The 19,059-nt window shown below is 44.8% G+C and overlaps 1 protein-coding gene across 1 annotated transcript; it reads left to right on the plus strand.

Moving 5' to 3' along the window:
* Nucleotides 1-282: 282 nt before the first annotated feature.
* On the plus strand, nt 283-17,109 carry aff3 (AF4/FMR2 family, member 3; the record flags this gene model as incomplete). The annotated part of the gene is made up of 19 exons (XM_080018614.1): nt 283-354; nt 2,761-2,805; nt 7,296-7,370; nt 7,485-7,518; nt 7,659-7,716; nt 8,648-8,699; nt 9,085-9,116; nt 9,387-9,567; nt 11,157-13,058; nt 13,178-13,308; nt 13,449-13,611; nt 13,710-13,828; nt 13,958-14,021; nt 14,134-14,270; nt 14,418-14,489; nt 14,902-14,995; nt 15,144-15,193; nt 15,325-15,530; nt 16,147-17,109. The coding sequence occupies 19 exons, from the start codon at nt 283-285 to the stop codon at nt 16,266-16,268; spliced, it is 3,609 nt and encodes a 1,202-aa protein (XP_079874740.1). The 3' UTR covers nt 16,269-17,109.
* Nucleotides 17,110-19,059: the final 1,950 nt, after the last annotated feature.

Consider the following 19,059-nt stretch of genomic DNA (forward strand, 5'->3'; position numbering starts at 1 on the left):
GAGAACGACGCAGATCGTCGTGTTACGGACGCGCCCGCCGCTCGGCCGCGCTCCCACTTCTCCGGGGTTGTCATGTATTCCCTCTGACGTCGGCAGCACGTCAGCAGAACACCGGCTTCTCTCTCGCCCTCTCGCTCTCTCTCGCTCGCACGACTCGATGCCACCGGCTCCGCGGCAGATCTTCCCGGGAAGAGCCAGCTCCTTCACGCCCGCCTCACGGTCACCGGACGCGGCTCCGCACGGGCATGGACCCCAGAGAGGAGCGCTGACCAGCGAGGAAACATGCCTACGGCGCTCGGCGGAAAAGGGAAACTTTCCATTGTCTTCTATCTGCTCCGATGCGCATCTCCTCAGGTGAGAGCAATAACGGCTGTGGAAGGAATTCTGTGTCACAGTTCACACATATATATAGAACGTAATGACATGGGGGGGGGGGGGGGGAGAATAACAAATCCCACCATCAACAAATCTGTAGTATTTTTTTAAATGACAAAGAAATACCAGAAACAAAAATATATATCTCCGTTCGCAATCATGACTTATGTTGTGTAAACGGATTTTGCGAATAAATGTAGCGTCGTTTCATTTCATTCCTATGCGATTAAATATATTCAATTCGATATATATTTCAATGTTTTTACTGTATTCTGACACATCACGTCCGTTGGTGGGAGGCGTTGGTGGTGATGGGGGTGGATGGGTGGGGGGGGGGTATATTTATGTTTCTGTTTATTGCATTTAATTACACCTCAATACAGATTGGTGGATTGTAGTAGCTATTCATCTCTTTCATTTGTGGTTTTATTCATTTTGTTATATATTTGTGAATTCCTCCCGTACCCAACGTGACCCAGTGCATGCATGCAGCAGGTGGACACATTCTACAGCCTCATGGCTCATAGGTCAATGCAGGTCGGCCTTATAGTCTTTTGTCTTATGCTCTCAGCGGACCAAATAATAACATTTGCAGCCTAATTTATTATCCACCCGACAAGGGAAAGGAATTGTCCATTGTGCACTTTGCGCTGTTTTGAGCTGTTTGACATCAAGTAAAACGGTGTGACGGCCATGATCGATGTTTGCCCATTTTCTTTCAACTCGGCGTTCCAAGTTTTGACCCAGTTAGGCTGTTAACTGGGCCCGATCTTGAAAACTATCATAGCTCCAGTAATTTATGAATCTGAAGAATGTAACAGGTGTTAAATAGCTGCTTGGCTTGCGGGCAGCTTGTTGCAGGTGTTGTGATGCCTGGGCTGTGGTTTTGCCAGGGCCACGGGGGAACGTTGCATTCATCAGGGGTATTGCACCACAGCTGTAGCCTCTGAAGCCAGCAGGCATGGAAGTGCGAATCAGATTGCACACAGTGATGCTCATACTAATGGGCCTTTAAGTGTAAACTAGGCTAACAGGCCGGGCTCGAGCCACTGCCTGTGCACCGCCACAGGGATTTGAAACACAATGTGACAGTGTTTATTTCCGTGTCCGCTGGATGCCTACGGGTATAAAGCTGCCTTGTGGTCATAATAATACGACAGTCCAATTTTCACATACCCTCACACACACTGTTTCCGTCCGCATGCTGGGATTCTTTTTACCCAAACAGTGAACATGGTGGATAATGCATGCATGCACACACACAGGCATACCACACACACACACACACACACACAGACACACACACACACACACACACACACACACACACACACACACACACACACACACACACACACACACACACACACACACACACACACACACACACACACACACACACACACACAAAAACAGTGTACTATAAAACAAAACATTCACAGCCGATCTCTGGTTTACAGTGGGTGTAGGAAACAATGTGAGTGGAAATAAGAAAAAAGGAAAGGAAAACTACACAAACAGAGACATGTACTTGTGTAAAAAAAAATCGCCACCATTTTCACCACTGAAGTGGAGAGTAAGGAGGTGTAATTCGGGAAGGTCGGGGAAATGGAGCGAGATTGGGTCAACATGGATTAAAACACGAATCCACCAACCAGGGAGTTATCAACCTTCTGTTCATCTGCAGCTGTGATTGTTAAGATATGAGTCATCACGCAACATCAAGCTCAACCACCGCAAATACTGTGTGTGTGTGTGTGTGTGTGTGCGTGTGCGTGTGCGTGTGCGTGTGCGTGTGCGTGTGTGTGTGTGTGTGTGTGTGTGCGTATGTATGTATGTGTAGGTGTGCGAGTGCATTGAGGAGCTCCACCAAATGATGTCTGTTAGAGCAAAGAGGCGGGAGCGCAGAACAGTCAGTGTAAAGCTATTTTGGGTGGTGTGTCTGTGCTGCTGTCTCCCAGAGTGGTGGGAATGGAGGGATGGTATATGCCACATCTACAATAAGGGGTGGTGGTTCCCTCTTATAATTACATTATGTCATTTTCCTACAAATGCATTTTTCATGTCTTTGAATATATATATATATATATATATATATATATATATATATATATATATATATATATATATATATATATATATATATATTTGTGTTCATAAGTGCGCACATGAAACCTTTTTGGAAACACGGAATTCACGTTCGATTTTCAGTCAGCATCGCTGGCTTTCCCACAGTCCACAAATGCCCTTTTGCCTTTTCTTCATCTCATCGTCTGCTGGACAACTACATGAATGTGTTGTGTCACTGGTTACAAGTAGAGGCAAGTCCAGTTTCTGTTACTTTGTTTTTCTTTAGCCCTTACCGCTGTACTTCTGCTCCTACAGGTCACAGGAAGTCACAAAAACAGCTGCGCCAAAGACATTCAAGGGGTAAGACGTGAACAGTATTTTTTATCGATGAACTATAATAACATTGTTAATTAATTTGTTCTTATTGCTATAACCCAAAGTGGCTGTAAATGCAGTGTTATTCAGTTATTCGATGTAGAACATAGAGTCAATGTGATTTTTGTGGGGGACTTTTTTCCGCCTTTGCGCCTCATTATTTGAGCTATTCTTTTTAGCTGCACATATTGACAGACACGACATAGCAAGATCAACATTCGAATCAGGGACAAAAGACTGCCACACTACGTTCTGTGATCAGCGTTCTGGCTGGTGACTAATGCTCTGCTCTGTTTCCATGTGATAATTTGATGTTTTGTTGAACAAAATGTGTTTAATTGCAGCCTTATGTTCTGTTAGCAGTAAGCAAATAACCACTGAAGATTGCGAGCCAGAGGGAAGATGGAGGAGGAAGAGAGAGAGATACAGAGCGAGAGAGAGGCCAGGAAGATAGCAACACACAGTGTTCCACCTGGGAGAACTTGTTGTTGTTGGAGGAGAGGGGTGAGGGATAGTCTTGTGTCCTCGGTGACGGCGGCGAGGGGGCGGGGTGGGGGGGGGGGGGCGGCAGAGAGGCAGAGAGGAAGAGTCGCTTGCCCTCCGGGGGATGGGAGAGAGCAAAGGGAGAAAAGGGAAAAAGAGATGCTTTAGAGTCATCTGCCAGGTTCACTAGACTGAAATGCGTAATGTTCTGTGCCACGAGCGCCTTTGGCTGAATGAGTGAAATGGGGCATGTTCCTTATAGCACAGGACCATTAATGATTATTTTAGACTGCAGCAGCATCGGTTGGAGATCCATCTCTGTTATCACATATCCTGATCTGTCTCAACCATACTCGGTTCCTTACTCAGCACCCCCCCCCCCCCCCACACACACACACATTACACACACACGCTGAAACATCAGAGCTGATAACACAACCTTTACCAGAGCTTGCTTCAATGGTCAAGCAACCTTGCACCCCTCGTATCCCTCAAAGCTCCACACGCACATTTCTTACATACACACATTCCTGTTTCAGTATGTAATTGGTTGGGAGCCACTGTTGATCATGTTGAGCTCAGAAAAAAAAAAATCAACTTTTCCACGGGGGCTTGGTTTGTCTGGATAAGAAAGTCACGGACCTATTTATCAGGGATTATAATCAAAACAGGGAAGGAAATAATAGCTGTGGATGAGGGCTCTTTCGCTCTCTCTGTGGACGGTTTCCACCCAGGAGCCATCCACAAATGACAAATAAAAGGTACCACACTGGCCACAGCTTCATAACAGCCTGGTGGATAATCTACGATCGTCACAGTATTCCATTTCCTCAGGGAGAGCAATGACGCGTACAAGCACAAATACACACACAGGCGGGGAGAGTACACACATGTTCAAACAATACCAATATCAAGCATAGTCCGCGGTACGCACTGTTTACCCTACATTCATCTGAATTATAATTGTAATTTTTTACAATACAAAAAAAATCATTATATTATATTCAGGTCCGTAGGTAAACAGTACATCTTAAGAATGTCCTGTGTTTTGTGTAGAAAATCATTAAACACCGTCTAGCAGACAATAGGACTATGACTATTTATCCCATTTATGACTATTTTAGCACATAAAAAATAAAGACAGGTTACCTCTTTAAAATATAAAGATGTGGGACTATTCATTGGCAGATTGCACCAACTGATCCAGATCCACATTTACAGTATACTTAAGCTATACATACTGAAGTGTATGCCTACAGGTTCCCTAATTCAATCATCTCTTAGTTTCAGTGTAAACAAATAAGGCATGGCCTGGTGACTTCAGGTGCCCTACCTTTAGTTGTGGCCGAATCATAGGAATGAGACTGGCAAAACAAGTTTTTGAAATTGGAAACACTCAGCATGAACAGTCGGACTCACATGGACTCCTGTGTGTCTGTGTCCATTCTCGTCGACATTTTTGATTCATAATTGATTTTCGTCTCAAATTTGACTTCTCCACAAGCATTAAAGGTGCAATCAGTAACACTGGACGATTAGTGAATAATAGGGACCCCTGAAAGACGCCGTTGAAACGGCGCCGACATCGCCAAACTAGTGATGCTTTCCGCGGCTCTTGACAGGTGACTCAGTGAAAGGATTTGTTCCATTTTTGTCCCCTTCGTTCTGTGGCGTCGAATTTTCTGAGTTTCTGCTCTGTGTGCACTTATGCGTTCCCCGCAAGCACGGGGCTATGACGAGCGCGACCCTCCCTACGCGCTCCCGCAATTGCTCAACACGCGGGATTGCTTAACACTCCCTCGCTGGTTGTGTTCACTTTTGAGACTTTGGGGGCGGGGATGGAAAAGACAGTTGGTAATGTCTGCGCTCCTTTAATTGGTCCCTTTGAATACTATAGAACGTAACAGAAGAAGTAGCGAAAGTGCACAGTGATTGCATTATGTCCACAGTCAATTTTATCAGATGTTATTGTTTTTGTTTGTTTTAAAAAATATATTAAAAAGTCAAGGAAAAAAATCCATCCAAACAAAAAAGAAAAAGAAAAGCAAGACATTTTTTGGAGAGCTCTCGAAAAGGGGGATCCCTTTTCTAACCCCCATTAAATGCATCTACACATTCACTGTGCTTTCATTTTATATGTGAATAGTATTTTATTTGATTGCTTCCCAGATACAACATTGTGATGTTTGGAGGAGTGGATGGTTTCACCAGAAGTGTAACTGACTGCTGCTATATTTGACTAATTCCACATGCTGTGCACTGGCTATACCAGCATAGACCAGTGCCTTGGTAAACATTGTGTAGTCTGTAAATACACTTAGAAGATTTTATTTGATTAATCATCAAATAAAATATGTAGCCATTCGAGCCGCGCGGGGCAGAAATGCGCTGTTCTGTGCGCTCGCGGGTTTTGAGACTTCATTTGACGCCATATCGTTCGCTCGATTCAGCCCGGCGAGCATGGGAGAGCACTGAGTCAGAAGGCCGTTCGGCTCCGACCTGTGAATTGAATTCTCACAGGAATCGTATCACTCTGTCACAATTATTTCTTTTTGGCGGATTGCAAAGGTCAAATCAGTCACATTCAACATGAAATGTGCCAAAAGGGCTCTCACCCTCTGTTTTTTTTTTTTGTTTTTTTTTAACCATAAATTTAATCCTCAGTCATTATTTTCAGTTTGCGACTTCTGAGTCGGTGATTCACTTCCTCACTCACTCCCTTGCTTGCCCACTCACTGAGTCGCGTCTCTGTGAATGTCTGTGTGCCAAAGAAAATATTACTGATTGTACCTTTAAGAAATTATGACTTTTCAGCTTTGGTCTTTGCATGAAAAACTTTCCTTTGGCCTTTTGTACTTGCAGCTTCTTTACCCTTTGTTAACAAAGTCTGGTCCTTCTTCAAGTTGATCTCTTGGGACGGTGACTATTTGGTGAACGTATAAAAGTGAAAGACTCCATTGCAAAACGCATTGTAGAAAGGGAGAGCCAGGACGTGCAAGTCTCGTTCTTTGCATAAAATAGTCAGAGGTTTACTCCTGTTGGGATAACCGAGACGGCTGACTCGAACGACTGGGGACAGCTTTTACTTTCCGAACCTGGCGTGTCTACCTTTGGAAAGAAAATCAAATCGGACAAAGAAAGGTCTCAAACGAGATCCAACAGATCTCAGGGATGTAAAGAACTCATGTTTGCCGGCTCTCCTGGTTTGTTTTCGATCAGATAAGGAATGGTGTTCCCTCTAGTGGTAAAATTACACATTATGCTTTAAACATTTAGCTTCTGACTGGTTTATCGAAACATGTATTTTTTAAGGGAAACGCGACATCATGCTTCTCTTGAAACACCTTTATCCCTGAATTTCCCCCTGGGTATTAATATAGTCTTATCTCATCGTACCTTTTCATACCTGGGAGCCTTACAGGACAAAACAGAAGCTGTTGCTAAGGTTTTCCAATGTTTACTCTTCCATCGCAAATTCCTACCACCAATCTCTCGGTTTGTCAACCATGGGGCTAAAAAGAAGGAAAGAAACAAGGGCCATGATGTGATGTGCAGAAATGGTGGTTGAAGACATTAAAATACATAAGACATCTGACACCACTGCCAAGCGAGCACACCCATATCTACATGCCAAGCATGCAATACATGCTTCCCAACCAACAGTACACAGTCCACACTCTGCCACAAACACCAGACACACTCCCTCTAGTGGGGAGGACAAATGCCACGGACTATTAGAATCTACAGAGGAGGTTGGTATACCATCCCATATATTTCAATGCATATGAGGCTTGTAGGTGAGCATACTGTAAATTGCCAGGGAAAGGGGTGTATAATCCCTATACCTGCATATATCCTCTATATCAATGCATAGCAGGATGTGCCTGGATGCAGATCTTTCCAAATTAGAATGTCTGTGTTTGGTGGGTGTGAAGTGAGGCGGTTCTCTGTGACCTATAATGATTGAACTTTGACCTTTATCTGTTGCACAGGACATGACTCAGTCTTGGCCATCCCAGCAGGCCTTGGGAGGTGACCAGGCCCAGCGCTTCCTCTACAATCCTAAGGTGTGTTTGTGTGTGTGTTTGTGTGTGTGTGTGTGTTTTAATGTTGTTGATCTTACATTTCAAGATCTTACACAAGATTACTTGTGTTTTTATTGTTTCTTTACCTTCCTTCAGGATGCAAAGCAGCACACGATGCAGCAAAGACAACGTATGTACCTCAGTGACTGATAAGCGAAAAGTGTTTAGTGATTTGTTCACGAAGTGAAACTCATTGTTTACGTTTGTGTGTTTGCCCCTTTCTCTCTGTCTGTTCCTCTATTTTTTTTGTTCTCTCTGTTCCCCTGCCAGCTCGGGGCGATGTGCACATGCGAATGGCCCGCCACCCTCATGTGGCTCCTCACAAATCGTAAGTAGGAGAGGGGGGGTGGAGGGTGTGGAGGGGGCACGATCCACGGAAGGGTCGTCAAACCCTAAGCCGGAGCACTAGCACATGCCTGGGCGCCGAAGACCTTAAAAAAACAAACCGTGAGCCTGTTGCTCACAGTTATTCACAGTAATGATATGAGAGAAATGATGAACATCCTCAGCTGTACGGTCGTGATGAAAAGCGATAACAACGCCACGGGGTGTAGACAGTAGGAGGGTAAAGAGAGAGCGATGGGGGTGGCCCAGTCCGACTGACAGCTCCAGTGGCTCATGCAGCCTGACATACTGCCAGAGCAAGGCCAGAGGTGAGACGGCTTCTGGGAACAAATGTGAGCGGAGGTCGCTGTGTTTCTGTTGGTTAAACCGTTTACGGTCTTCTATTCAACTACTTGCACATGTTCAGTGGTAAACTGTGGTTCTAATGTTCCTGAACTGATTAGCTCTTGTTATGTAACACCATTGCTTACAGCGTAGACATACATCAAGCTGGTTCATCGAAAGCCTTCAATTGAAGTTGATATTTTGGAATAAGACGATTTTATTTAATATTTTGTGCGACCTTCTAACAACCAAAAAAAAACAAAAAAATGAGAAAAAGCGTTGCTGTTTACAGCATGTTTTTGGTAATTGTCTTTTTTATTTCTTTTAACCAAGTAAAATCAACAAAGCTATCAACACAATAAATTATTAATTCCAGAACAAGGTATCCAAAAATAAAAAGTATTTATAAAAGACTTTTGATTAACAATGGAAACATTCTTTATTGTAGATGCAAACCAATATTTTCATTTTATCTATATCGTTTTATCAAAGGGTTGATTAACTAATCGGTCTCAAAGTAACCCGACGGTGTAGTTGAAAGCCTGCGATGTTTGCAGGATGCATTGTCAGTTGTCTTTATTGTTTTACAGCATGCTGGCCGATGACCTGAAGCTGAGCAGCGATGAGGAGGACAGTCACAGGGTATGTGGGCAAAAGAGACTCAACACTTTCTCAATTTCCCTGGGAAAGGGTTACTTTTGTGTGAGCCAGGGACGTGTCTCTTAGTGAGTTGACCGACGAGGTAAAGATTGAAATTAAATGAAAGTATAGTCACAAAATACAGTCAAAAACATGTGAGAAAGATACGTGAGCCATGCCTGTATTGTGTGGCATACTCAATCACATACCTGTCATTTAAAAACCACATGCCTATCATTAACGTGCAAAGGTTAAAGGGGCAACAGGGGAAAAGAGGAAGCAGAGACTGGACAAGAAGCTCCTCTGACAGCTACTGTACTGATGTCGATGATATCTGTTTTGTATCTGTTTTGCTTGTCTCATTTACTTTCACTTTGTGTCTCTTTAGACAAATCACAAGTCTTCCTGGGATGCACACAGGTACTGGATTGTATGTCTGTTCTGCATTGTGTGTGTGTGTGGATGGGGGCTTGTGTGTGTTCTAGAGCTTTTACACCTGAAGGTTTCAGATTTTGTGGATTGTAGGTTGTTGTCAGCCAATGTGTGTATATGTGTATGTGTCAGTTCATTTGTGTGTTTTTAGGTGCCTTATGTTTCTGTATCTGTGCGTATGTGCATTTGTGCATGTCCGACATGGTTGTGTAAGTAAGCTGACCCTTCTCTGGTGTTTGTGTGTGTGTTAACTGACAGCCTGTCAGCACAGTACGCACACACACATGGCGGGCGGGTGAGACATTCCAGCACTGACTCTTCGGGCTCAGAGTCCTCTGGTGAGTCAGAGAGCAGTAGCCAGCACTCCCGGAGCCCGAGCCCCAAAACTCACTCTGATCCTGGGTCGCCTGACAACACACAGCTGCCGTGCACCAAGGAGGTAACACTGATATGGCACTGCCTCTTCTTGTTATTACGTCTAAACTGTCTGTTTCTGTCTCTCTTGTCGGGGTTTTCCACTGTTTCCGTGCTTTGGGGATAATTCTTCACAGGGAGCAGCAGAGAGGCAGTTAAGGGCAGGTGGGGGTAGGGATGGAAGAATTAGGAATGTTGGGGAGAGAAGCACTAGGAGGAAACGGAGGGAGGACAGCTCAAGGAATTAGAGTACGGGTGTCATGTCAACAAGCCAAGTCTTAAAGAGGAAAGCCCTCGTGCTACCTTTTCATCAGCACTGCGCATAACCCTCTTTTTCAGGACAACAGCATGCTATGAAATGTCAGTGACACTGTACTCAAATTGTTGGATGTCTATATATTTCCAATTTGAATTGAGGGTTAGCTGCATTCGTGTGCTCTATAGATGAGACTTGACAGTTCATTTGGCTATAATAGTAAGATATAGGATATAATAACCCCTTAGTTTTAGAGGTATGCGGTATTGTGGAGAGTGTTGGATGGTGGAGTTTACTCTTGAGTTGTTTGCTCTGTGGAGTGTGGAGTAGGGGAAACCTGCTCCTCTTTTATGAATGGGCGTCCCTGTGTGTGACATAGCTGGCTCTATTACTGAACATTCACTATATCACAACCCTATAGAGGCAAGGGAGGGGGAGGGGTGCACCATGTGTTTTTCATCTACGTGGAGTGTTTGTCTCCCAAGAAAGAGAGGAGGGGTGAGCTCTGGAAGCAGAGACTCCCGAGTTCCAGGTAGGGAGGTGGAGGGAAGGGGGGGTGCAAGCAAGGGGAGGAGAAAGGGCACAAGAGATGTAGTGTCTTCTCTGGAAAGAGGGTAAGGGAGAGAGGGAAAGGGGGGTGGGGGTCACTGTTTGACTTAGTAGAGGTAGAGGTTTAATTTAGCACTGGTCAGCCAAGAGAAGGAGAGAGTAGGAAAGGCGTTAGTCCCTAGCAGTGAGTATCCTCTTTTTCAATTGTAGTTTCCTTCTCCTACATGTTCTTTTTTTCCTGGCTACATGGTTTCTCAGCCAGTTGTTAGGGAAACAGTACATGAGTCATTTGCCGTGATGGGGCGGAGTTTAACTCCTGTCAGCACAGATGTGGATACCAGAGCAACAGGATTGAGACTGTTAGCAGAAACTAGTAGTAGAAGTAAGTCGAGGTTCAAATGTTAGTTGGAATGTTTTTAACAACAGTTATTGATGTGGCAGTTTTTATTGGTCTAATGGAACTTGGGGAATTCAAAAATAGTTGCAATGTTATATGTTTTAATGCATACCATTGGAACAAAGTAGAGGTACAGAGTTGAGACATTCTGATTTACATTAGGCCCATTTCTAGGATGTTTCAATAATATATATATATATATATATATACAGTATATGACGAAATTACTTTGTGCTCAGATTGTTGTCTCCACAAATGTGGTATTCCCCCCTCTCCTATTTCATGATACAAAAGATTTTTGCATGTGTAATACTCTCGCAACTACTTCATTGCTTTTTTGTTTTTGTCATTTATTTTCATAATTTTCATGTGACACATGTTCTAATATGTCTCCATTTCTGTCCTTTCTTAGACTGATCACCCTTCAACTGCCCAATGGCAGCTTGATAAGTGGCTCAAGAAGGGTCGGAAAAAATCTGCCAGCATTGAACAAGATCCTAGAGAGCACCCTCAGTGCATCCCACAGCACCTGCCCTCTCCACAAGCTGAAAGAGCCCCATCTCCAGCCAGGTCCTGGGGTGACACTCAGGATTACAGCCCCAGCCAAAGCCCTATTCCCAGCCCGCACTTCAACTACAGTCACAAGAACAGCCCTCTGCCAAGCCCTGGCTACGGCTTCTGCCCCAGCCCCAGTCCATTTCCCAGCACCTGTCCAAGCCCCAGCCCCCGACAGAGTCCAGCTTCTAGCCCAGTCCCAAGTAGTTGCCCTAGCCCAGGTGGCAGCCTGAGAGCCAGCTGTAACCCTAGCCCCATACCCAGACGACCTCCAAGGAGCCCCAGTCCCAGCATATGTCATTCCAGCCCAAATCCCTATACTCAGGATCAGAGTCAACGACAGGAAAGCCAGACTCGAGTTGGCCTCACAAAAAGCCCCCACAGGACAAAAATTAGGCCATGGATTGCACCTGTGCCCCTTGCTGACACAAGGCAACAGCCAAGAAAAAGCCTCTGTCTAAAGCAGCTCCCACATCACATATCCAAATTGAAAAACTCACATGACCAAGACCAAAGTAAATCAAAGGTCAAAGACAGGGGCACCCCACTTTTTAACTCTGACCAGATTCAAAACCACAAAGCCAGATCCAAGCCCACTTTTCAACCATACTCCAAGCATCATCTTACTGAAGCTCCCAAAGTCAACCCAAAGTCAACCCAAAGTCACCCCAAAGCCAGCCCCTCAAGAACAAAGCACTTACCTGGTTCAGCCTTTACTCAAGAGACCAACAGCAGGACTGATCACAACACAAATTCTCAATCTACCTCTAAAGCGGCTGCCAGTTCTGGTGCCGGGCCCAATTCTAGAACCAACTCCAACTTAAAACCTAAAGCCAAATCTTGGGAGGCTCCGGCTCCTACCCAAGTTGCTCAACCGAATCCCTCACAGAAGAAGCCTCAGCCCAAGGACCGGGAGGTTGACAACAGAGAGGGTGTCTGGAACCAGGCAGAAGAGAGGAGGAGAGAGAGGAAAGAAGGTAGGCATAGAGAGAAACGGGGGAGAAAGGAAGACAGGAGACTGGCGGAGGAGCAGCTACTGAGGCGTCCCTGGATCCAGAGTTCAGAGGAAGAAGAAGAGGAGGTAGCAGAGGAGGGGGACACAAAGGAGAAACCGAGGAGAGAGAAGAGAAGGAAGAGGGGGGAGGAGCAACATCAAGGTGAATCGCAGTCAATACAGACCAAACACAGAAGCCACACCAACGTCAAGCGACATAGCCTTCACGGACAGCCACACAACCAAGGCAGGCCGACAAAAAAACTGAGAAGTGAGGAGGAGAGGGTGACACAGCAAGAGTCTGGCCCTCCACCTTTACATTCCTCCACTTCTCCCATCCCGCCTTCCTTCTCTTCCTCTTCCTCCTCTTCGGGTAGCGAGTCGGATTCAGAATATCAGGTCAACGTCACCCAGGTCTCGGCGGTTTCTACGTCAAACAAGAAGCTCACCCCCAAGACATCACAGCACGACTCGGACAGACCCAAAGAACAGAGGCCTGAGTCAGGAAACACCAGCGAAGGGCAGCCAAGTGAGGGGAGAAGGAAACTCTACACCCTGGTCCCATTTGGGCGCAGTGAACAGGCCACAACCCCTTCTCAGCGAGGGCTGAGGAACCTGAGGGTGCAGATAGACCTCTGCCTACTCAAAAGGGTCCCAGACACAACTACGACAGCCACTTCATCATCCAAGACCAGGCCGAATGAGGCCATGAGGCACCAACATATTCCCGAGATGGAGAATAGAGAAGGCAAAAGGAAACGCAAGGTAGCGTGCGGGCATACTGGCTTCTTTTGTTTCGTGTATCTTTTAAAAAGCTTCTTGCTCCTGTGTTAGAACAACGGTCTTGATAACGGTTTGTGTGTATGTGTGTGCATGTGAGACAGCAGTCAGAAAATGGTGTCACACACAGAGAACACAAGAGAAGCACCTCTTATGCAAATGACCCCACAGGCCTTCCAGAGTTCACAGTTCATAAACCTCCAAGAAACCTGGCAACTGAGACCATACATAATGGGTGAGACTGCATCGACACACTTTTCCTCTGCAACACTCATACACTGACATACATAAGTGCATGCAAAGATCATGTATTTACTGTACATTGCCACCTTTACATCCTCAAAACATATTGTTTGTGTGTGTTTGTATGTACAGGTACTTAGAGGAGTACTTGGACAGTAAGGGGCCATTGTCTCCTCTGTCGCCACTATCTGACAGCCCTGAGCCAACCAAACCATCAGTCAAAGATCAGCAGACACAGCAGCACTACCCTCACACAAACAAAGACAGAGACAAGGACAGAGATTGTACTTTAAAGGTAAATAAAAAAAAACACAACTTGAACCGTTGTATCTACATCATTTGGATATGGCAATTTCATCAAATAGCTTCCATTTTTTTTACCTCTCTATTCAGCCCAAAATGGAGGTGGAATGTGTTGGAGTTTCAGGACAGCCTTATCTGAAGTCTGAGTCGTGGGCCCCATCTATGGGACAGCCAGGGGGGCACAAGAGGGCTATCCCCAGCCATAAAACGTGAGCAATCATTGCGAGAGGCAGGTTGTGTATCTTTAGACAGATCCGCACCCTGTAATATAGATTTACCAGGCCTAACGGGACAGTCCATATCACTGACTGTCTCTCATTGCCCTTTGGCCTCTCCAGTCCACACCACGCAGAGTACTACATGCATGAGGCCAAAAGAATGAAGCACCGTGCTGATGCTATGGTAAGTCCAGTTCTGTTTTTCTGAGAAAATAAACAGGGTCAAAAGATGGATTTTTACCACCCCTCCCATCAATTTCTAATTTTCTTGGCTGTCCTGCATGCCTCTTTCCCAGGTGGACAAGCTGGGGAAAGCTGTAAATTATGTTGACGCTGCGCTGTCCTTTATGGAGTGTGGGAAAGCCATGGAGGAAGGGCCGCTGGAAGCTAAGTCCCCTTATACAATGTACTCAGAGACAGTGGAGCTCATCAGGTGAGTCAAAGGAGCTCAGTGGCATCCGGGCGAGACAGATATGCACAAAAAAATTACAAAGATGGATAGATGGCAATAACACGTGTAATGTTATATATATGTATGGTCAAAAGCGCGGGTCTCTAGGTAACTGTCCTGCGTTTTCAGGTATGCTATGAGGCTGAAGAGCCACTCTGGCCCTGGGGCAAGACAGGAAGATAAACAGCTGGCAGTCCTCTGGTGCGTATGTCATGTCCTGTCTTTATCAGGGATGCAAACAGCTTTCTTTTTCGGCGAATGTCGAGAGGTGTTGTTTGAAGGTGGTGGTGGGACATTGAGGACATACAATAATTGAACTACATGTAGTTAAACACTGCAATTGTGTTTTCAAATTCTGAAAGTTAAAAAAAAAGCATACTAAATAGAATTTCCTATTTCTTTTCTATTTAAGCATATAGCACAGGCCTCCGTCACATGGTTATATGATACTATGCTGTTGCATTTTTTTTCCTCTCTCCCCTCCGCTCTCTATTTTTTCACCATCCATGTGTTTGCATCCCTGCTTTATACCCAATCTCTCAGCAAGCTGAGGGGCTTGAATGTATGTGCGCATTATTGCATTCTCTTAATTAGTGAGTACCTGTGTCCACAGTTTCCGGTGCCTCGCGCTGCTTTACTGGCAGATGTTTCGGCTGAAGAAGGACTATGCACTGAAATACTCCAGAGCTTTGCTGGACTACTTTAAGGTATCGCCAAAAACAAAGACTTTTACCTACATAAGGCATAATGTGCCGGAAGATTGGTGTACACAGATTCTGAGTCTCGAGTACATGAATATAAACACAGTAGGTAAAACAATGAAATTTGCCCATTATGTACTTTTACTTACTCTAGAGCTCTCCTAAAGTGCCTGCCACATCCCCCTTTTGGAATGACTCTGGGAAGTAAGTAGTCAAAAACCTTGACCCACAGATAGCTTATGCCATCGTGGTTCCATCTAGTTAATGAGTGATCAAAATAAATCCCCCCTTTGAATGAATGAAAATCTTTCTGTTGTCTGTGTTTACCTCTCTAGGGCTACGAGGGCACCCAGTTCATCAATGTCCTCCAACCCCAAATCCCTTGGCCTCGGGTCACATGGGGGCAGCAACACACCCTCCCTTATTAGCATTCCTCAACGTATCCACCAGATGGCAGCAAATCACCTAAACATCACCAACAGCGTCCTATATAGTTATGAGTATTGGGAGGTGGCAGACAACCTTGCCAAGGAGAACAAGGGTGAGGAGTTCACAAGGGCCTTGTTGCAACCAGAGGGGTAGGGACTGGTTTCACCGGTGCAGACCTGGAAAATTCAGGGGCTGACCGCCTTCCCATCCAAAGATGATTTCTTTAAATCACAATAAATCGGTTTCTGTCCACTTTAATTTCTGGTGGGGAGTAAGCTTAGTGTTTTGTTGCTTCTGACCGCCTCACAATGGTGGAAAATCAGCTAAACATCTGCTTAATACCCACCTCCCTCTGTTGTTAGCAACAGTCGTGATGCAATTGTGCACATTCTCTATGGGTACAGTAGACTGTAATAGTGACCGGGACATACAACTGAGGGGGTCTCTGTATCACTCAGCAACTTTTATAGGGGACAATGGAACCCACAGCTGGTCACTGGGCCCATTATTTTTCTATGGTCTATGGTTGCAATGGACAAAATCAATGCATGCTGTAAAAACAGAGTGTTTGAGCAGATGCCATAGTAGTACTATAAAAGACTAAAACATAAATAGGTATACATGGAAGGACTGGATGTGTGATGCATTTAATCGATAATGGTTGGTTTGTAAAACCATTAGAAGTTGATCTTAATTCTCCATCTCTTTGTCTTTCACTTTCTCTCCAGAATTCTTCAACTACTTGAACACTCTGTCTGGACCTTTGACCCTCCACAGTAGTATTGCACATGCAGTCCAGTACACCCGACAGGCTCTACAGTGGATACGAATAAGTGCCAAACTCAACTAACTATGTGGTTGCTTCATCTCAGCCTGCCTACTGGATTCCACAGTGCCAAGACTTCCCTCATCTCTGCCATCTCTACCGAGTTGATTCAAGATTAAACCATAAACACACAGTTGTACGAAATGGATGGATTTACTCGCGTTGGGCCAGACCCGAGCAGCGTGTTTATTTTAACACCAATTAGGGCCTTGTTGCGTGGAAAATCAAAGAACCTCCACTTCTCCTCGACGCTGGTGAAACGTGCGGTAGCCCCGATAAAGAAAACCAGTGGATTCTCTGACGCTCTTCCACCTCCTTCCTCATCAGTGGATTAATCTGAAGATTGTTGTGTGAACAGCTTTGATGCCTCTAAACCTTTTTGCCAAATGTCCCACGTTACCCAAACACAGAGCTCCCACATATGTTAAAGTGCTTCAGCTCAGAGTCTTCTATTATTGGGAGAATTTATAATTATCCATTGGATGGGTTACCTGAGGCCAAACCGTTAAAACGGACGGCTAAAATTGACAGTAGATTTGGGTATTTTGGACTAAAATGGTATGCCACTTGCTCCAAAGTAACAATCAAATCTGCAATGTTTGCTGAAATGAGTTTTTTGTACTATGCTTGGACTTTTAAAACTGTGATTTCTGTCTTACGTTATTTGTCTTTGTATTGTGCAATATCTGTTATAAGTTGTTTTTAGAAAAATAAGGAACTACCAGAGCTTAGCATGTTGGTAATTCAAGTAGCCAACGTTGTGGTTCAATTCTATGCAAAAGTTATTTTTGATTCTGATTTTGAATGTTGCAGTATGCAATTGTTTGTATGCATATTTAATGGAGTTGAGAAAGATCACCTTAAACTCTCCTGGATACTGTCGTTATATAATTGGAAAATGTGTAAGTTCTTAAGTTCAGTTTGTCAGTATGATTAACACATTTAAGTAACAAGTTCATAAGAGCAATGTTTCCACACCACTCCAGACATCCTTGTCAATGGCATAATGAACAGCTAATAAACTAGGACCACCACCCCTGGCACACACACACACGCGCAAAAACTGAAAAGTCTACGATTCAAATAGTTCCAGATCTTGTTCACAACCTTCTCATTTAAGATTTACAGTACGTGCACATGGCAATGTGTATGTACTGTAAATCTTGGATATCTTGGTAAATATGTTATATATGGACAAAATCAAAATTATGAGGATTTTGATTTTGTCCACTCGGATCATTTACAAGCAGCTGCTTTAAACAATGATCTGTGGGGTTTCCTTCACATGTCCATTGAAAGATGTATTAACTTATTTATAATCCTTTGTAATTGGCAGACACCTGTCATGTTTACTCGTGATTTCTTTTTTTTTTTTGTTCAGAGTAAGCTAATATTAGAGAAATATTGGCCTATACTGCGATCAAATGTGGATCCATTTTTAATTCTTTAGCCGGGTAGAACATATTCCTCTGCACCAATAGGAGCACCCGCGTGTGAAACCTCAGCGTCAGATGTCTGTTACCATAGCAACAGTAATAGAGAGCAGCCAACGAAGGGGCTTTAAGGGACACAACAAGCCTTCGATCAATAATAATATCTATTGTAAACAAGTGCACCTACAGACCAGACGTTATTTCCCCCCTCTAGAGCCACGCGTTCCCCGGACGGAGACCTACAGATCCACGCCGCTTGAATATTGTTTTGTTTTTTTTGTTGTTTTTTTTTTTGTTTCGTTTTGTTCTGACGTTGCTTCGAACTTGTCTCTTCTAACGGTGACGTGGAAAAAAAAAGTGATGTAAAACATGACCTGCCCTTTACTGTATTTACTATTCACGGTCGCGACGTCTAAAAGCGGAACGCCGCGTTGGAATTGGCGACGCAAGACGATTCGCTCGTCGCGAACCGACCGTTTTTTTTGTAAACGACCCGGGAGTCGTCCCTCCGGCAAAGGGCGCGGGAGAGCGATTGAATCGTCGCCCCTCAAACTCGACATCATGACCGACGACCGAATGAGAGTCGAAGGGTCGGGGCAAACAAACAAATTAATTAATTAAAAAAGGCAACGGAATTTGGCTTTCGAATGTGACGAATTGACTCCTTCGCGCCCCCACGAAAATAAACCATTTCGGGTCATCTTGTTCCCGTGGAAAAATTCAACTCGCCGCCGACTCCCCGGCTCTGGTTCGTCCTCCCTCCCGCACCCGCGCGTGCCACAAACCGAAACGACGGACAAAGAATCGTTAAAAAAAAAAATATATATATATATATATAAATAGATAAAATACAAAATCGGCCGACTCGTGTTGACCGAGTGCCCCGCCAGGGGCCGAATCCCAGGAAAAGAGTCGAGACTTTCACTCGGGGCTCGGGTCCTCACCGGAAGCCGCTCGGAGGTTCTGCACATGCACGTGCCCCCCCCCCCCCCCCCCCCCCGCGCGCGCGCGGCTGCGTCACGGCGCGCGCTGATCCGCCGGCGCACGTGCCAGGTTTCCCGAGGACATCGCGGAGCCGGAGCCGAGGAACACGGAGGGTCGTAAATTAGGTCACGGGGGGGGGGGGGGGGGGGGAAACAAAAGAGGTTAAATATCATTTCTGCCAGTGACGAAGCTTTTCTTCTTTCTTTATTTGTTTGTCCGTTGGTCTGTCAAAAATTGGGTCATTAAAAAAAAAAAAAAAAAAAAAAAAAAGTAAAGATCGTTCCTGCAGTGACGAAGCGTTCCATATTTATTTATGCGTTTATTTATTCCTCCCTTTGTTGTGATGGTTGGGGTTTTTTCTCGCGTTTACCTCGATGAAGAAAACGTGAGAAAAAAAA

This window comes from Zeus faber (assembly GCF_960531495.2).
Source record: "Zeus faber genome assembly, chromosome: 18".
NCBI classification, from domain to species: Eukaryota; Metazoa; Chordata; class Actinopteri; order Zeiformes; family Zeidae; genus Zeus; species Zeus faber.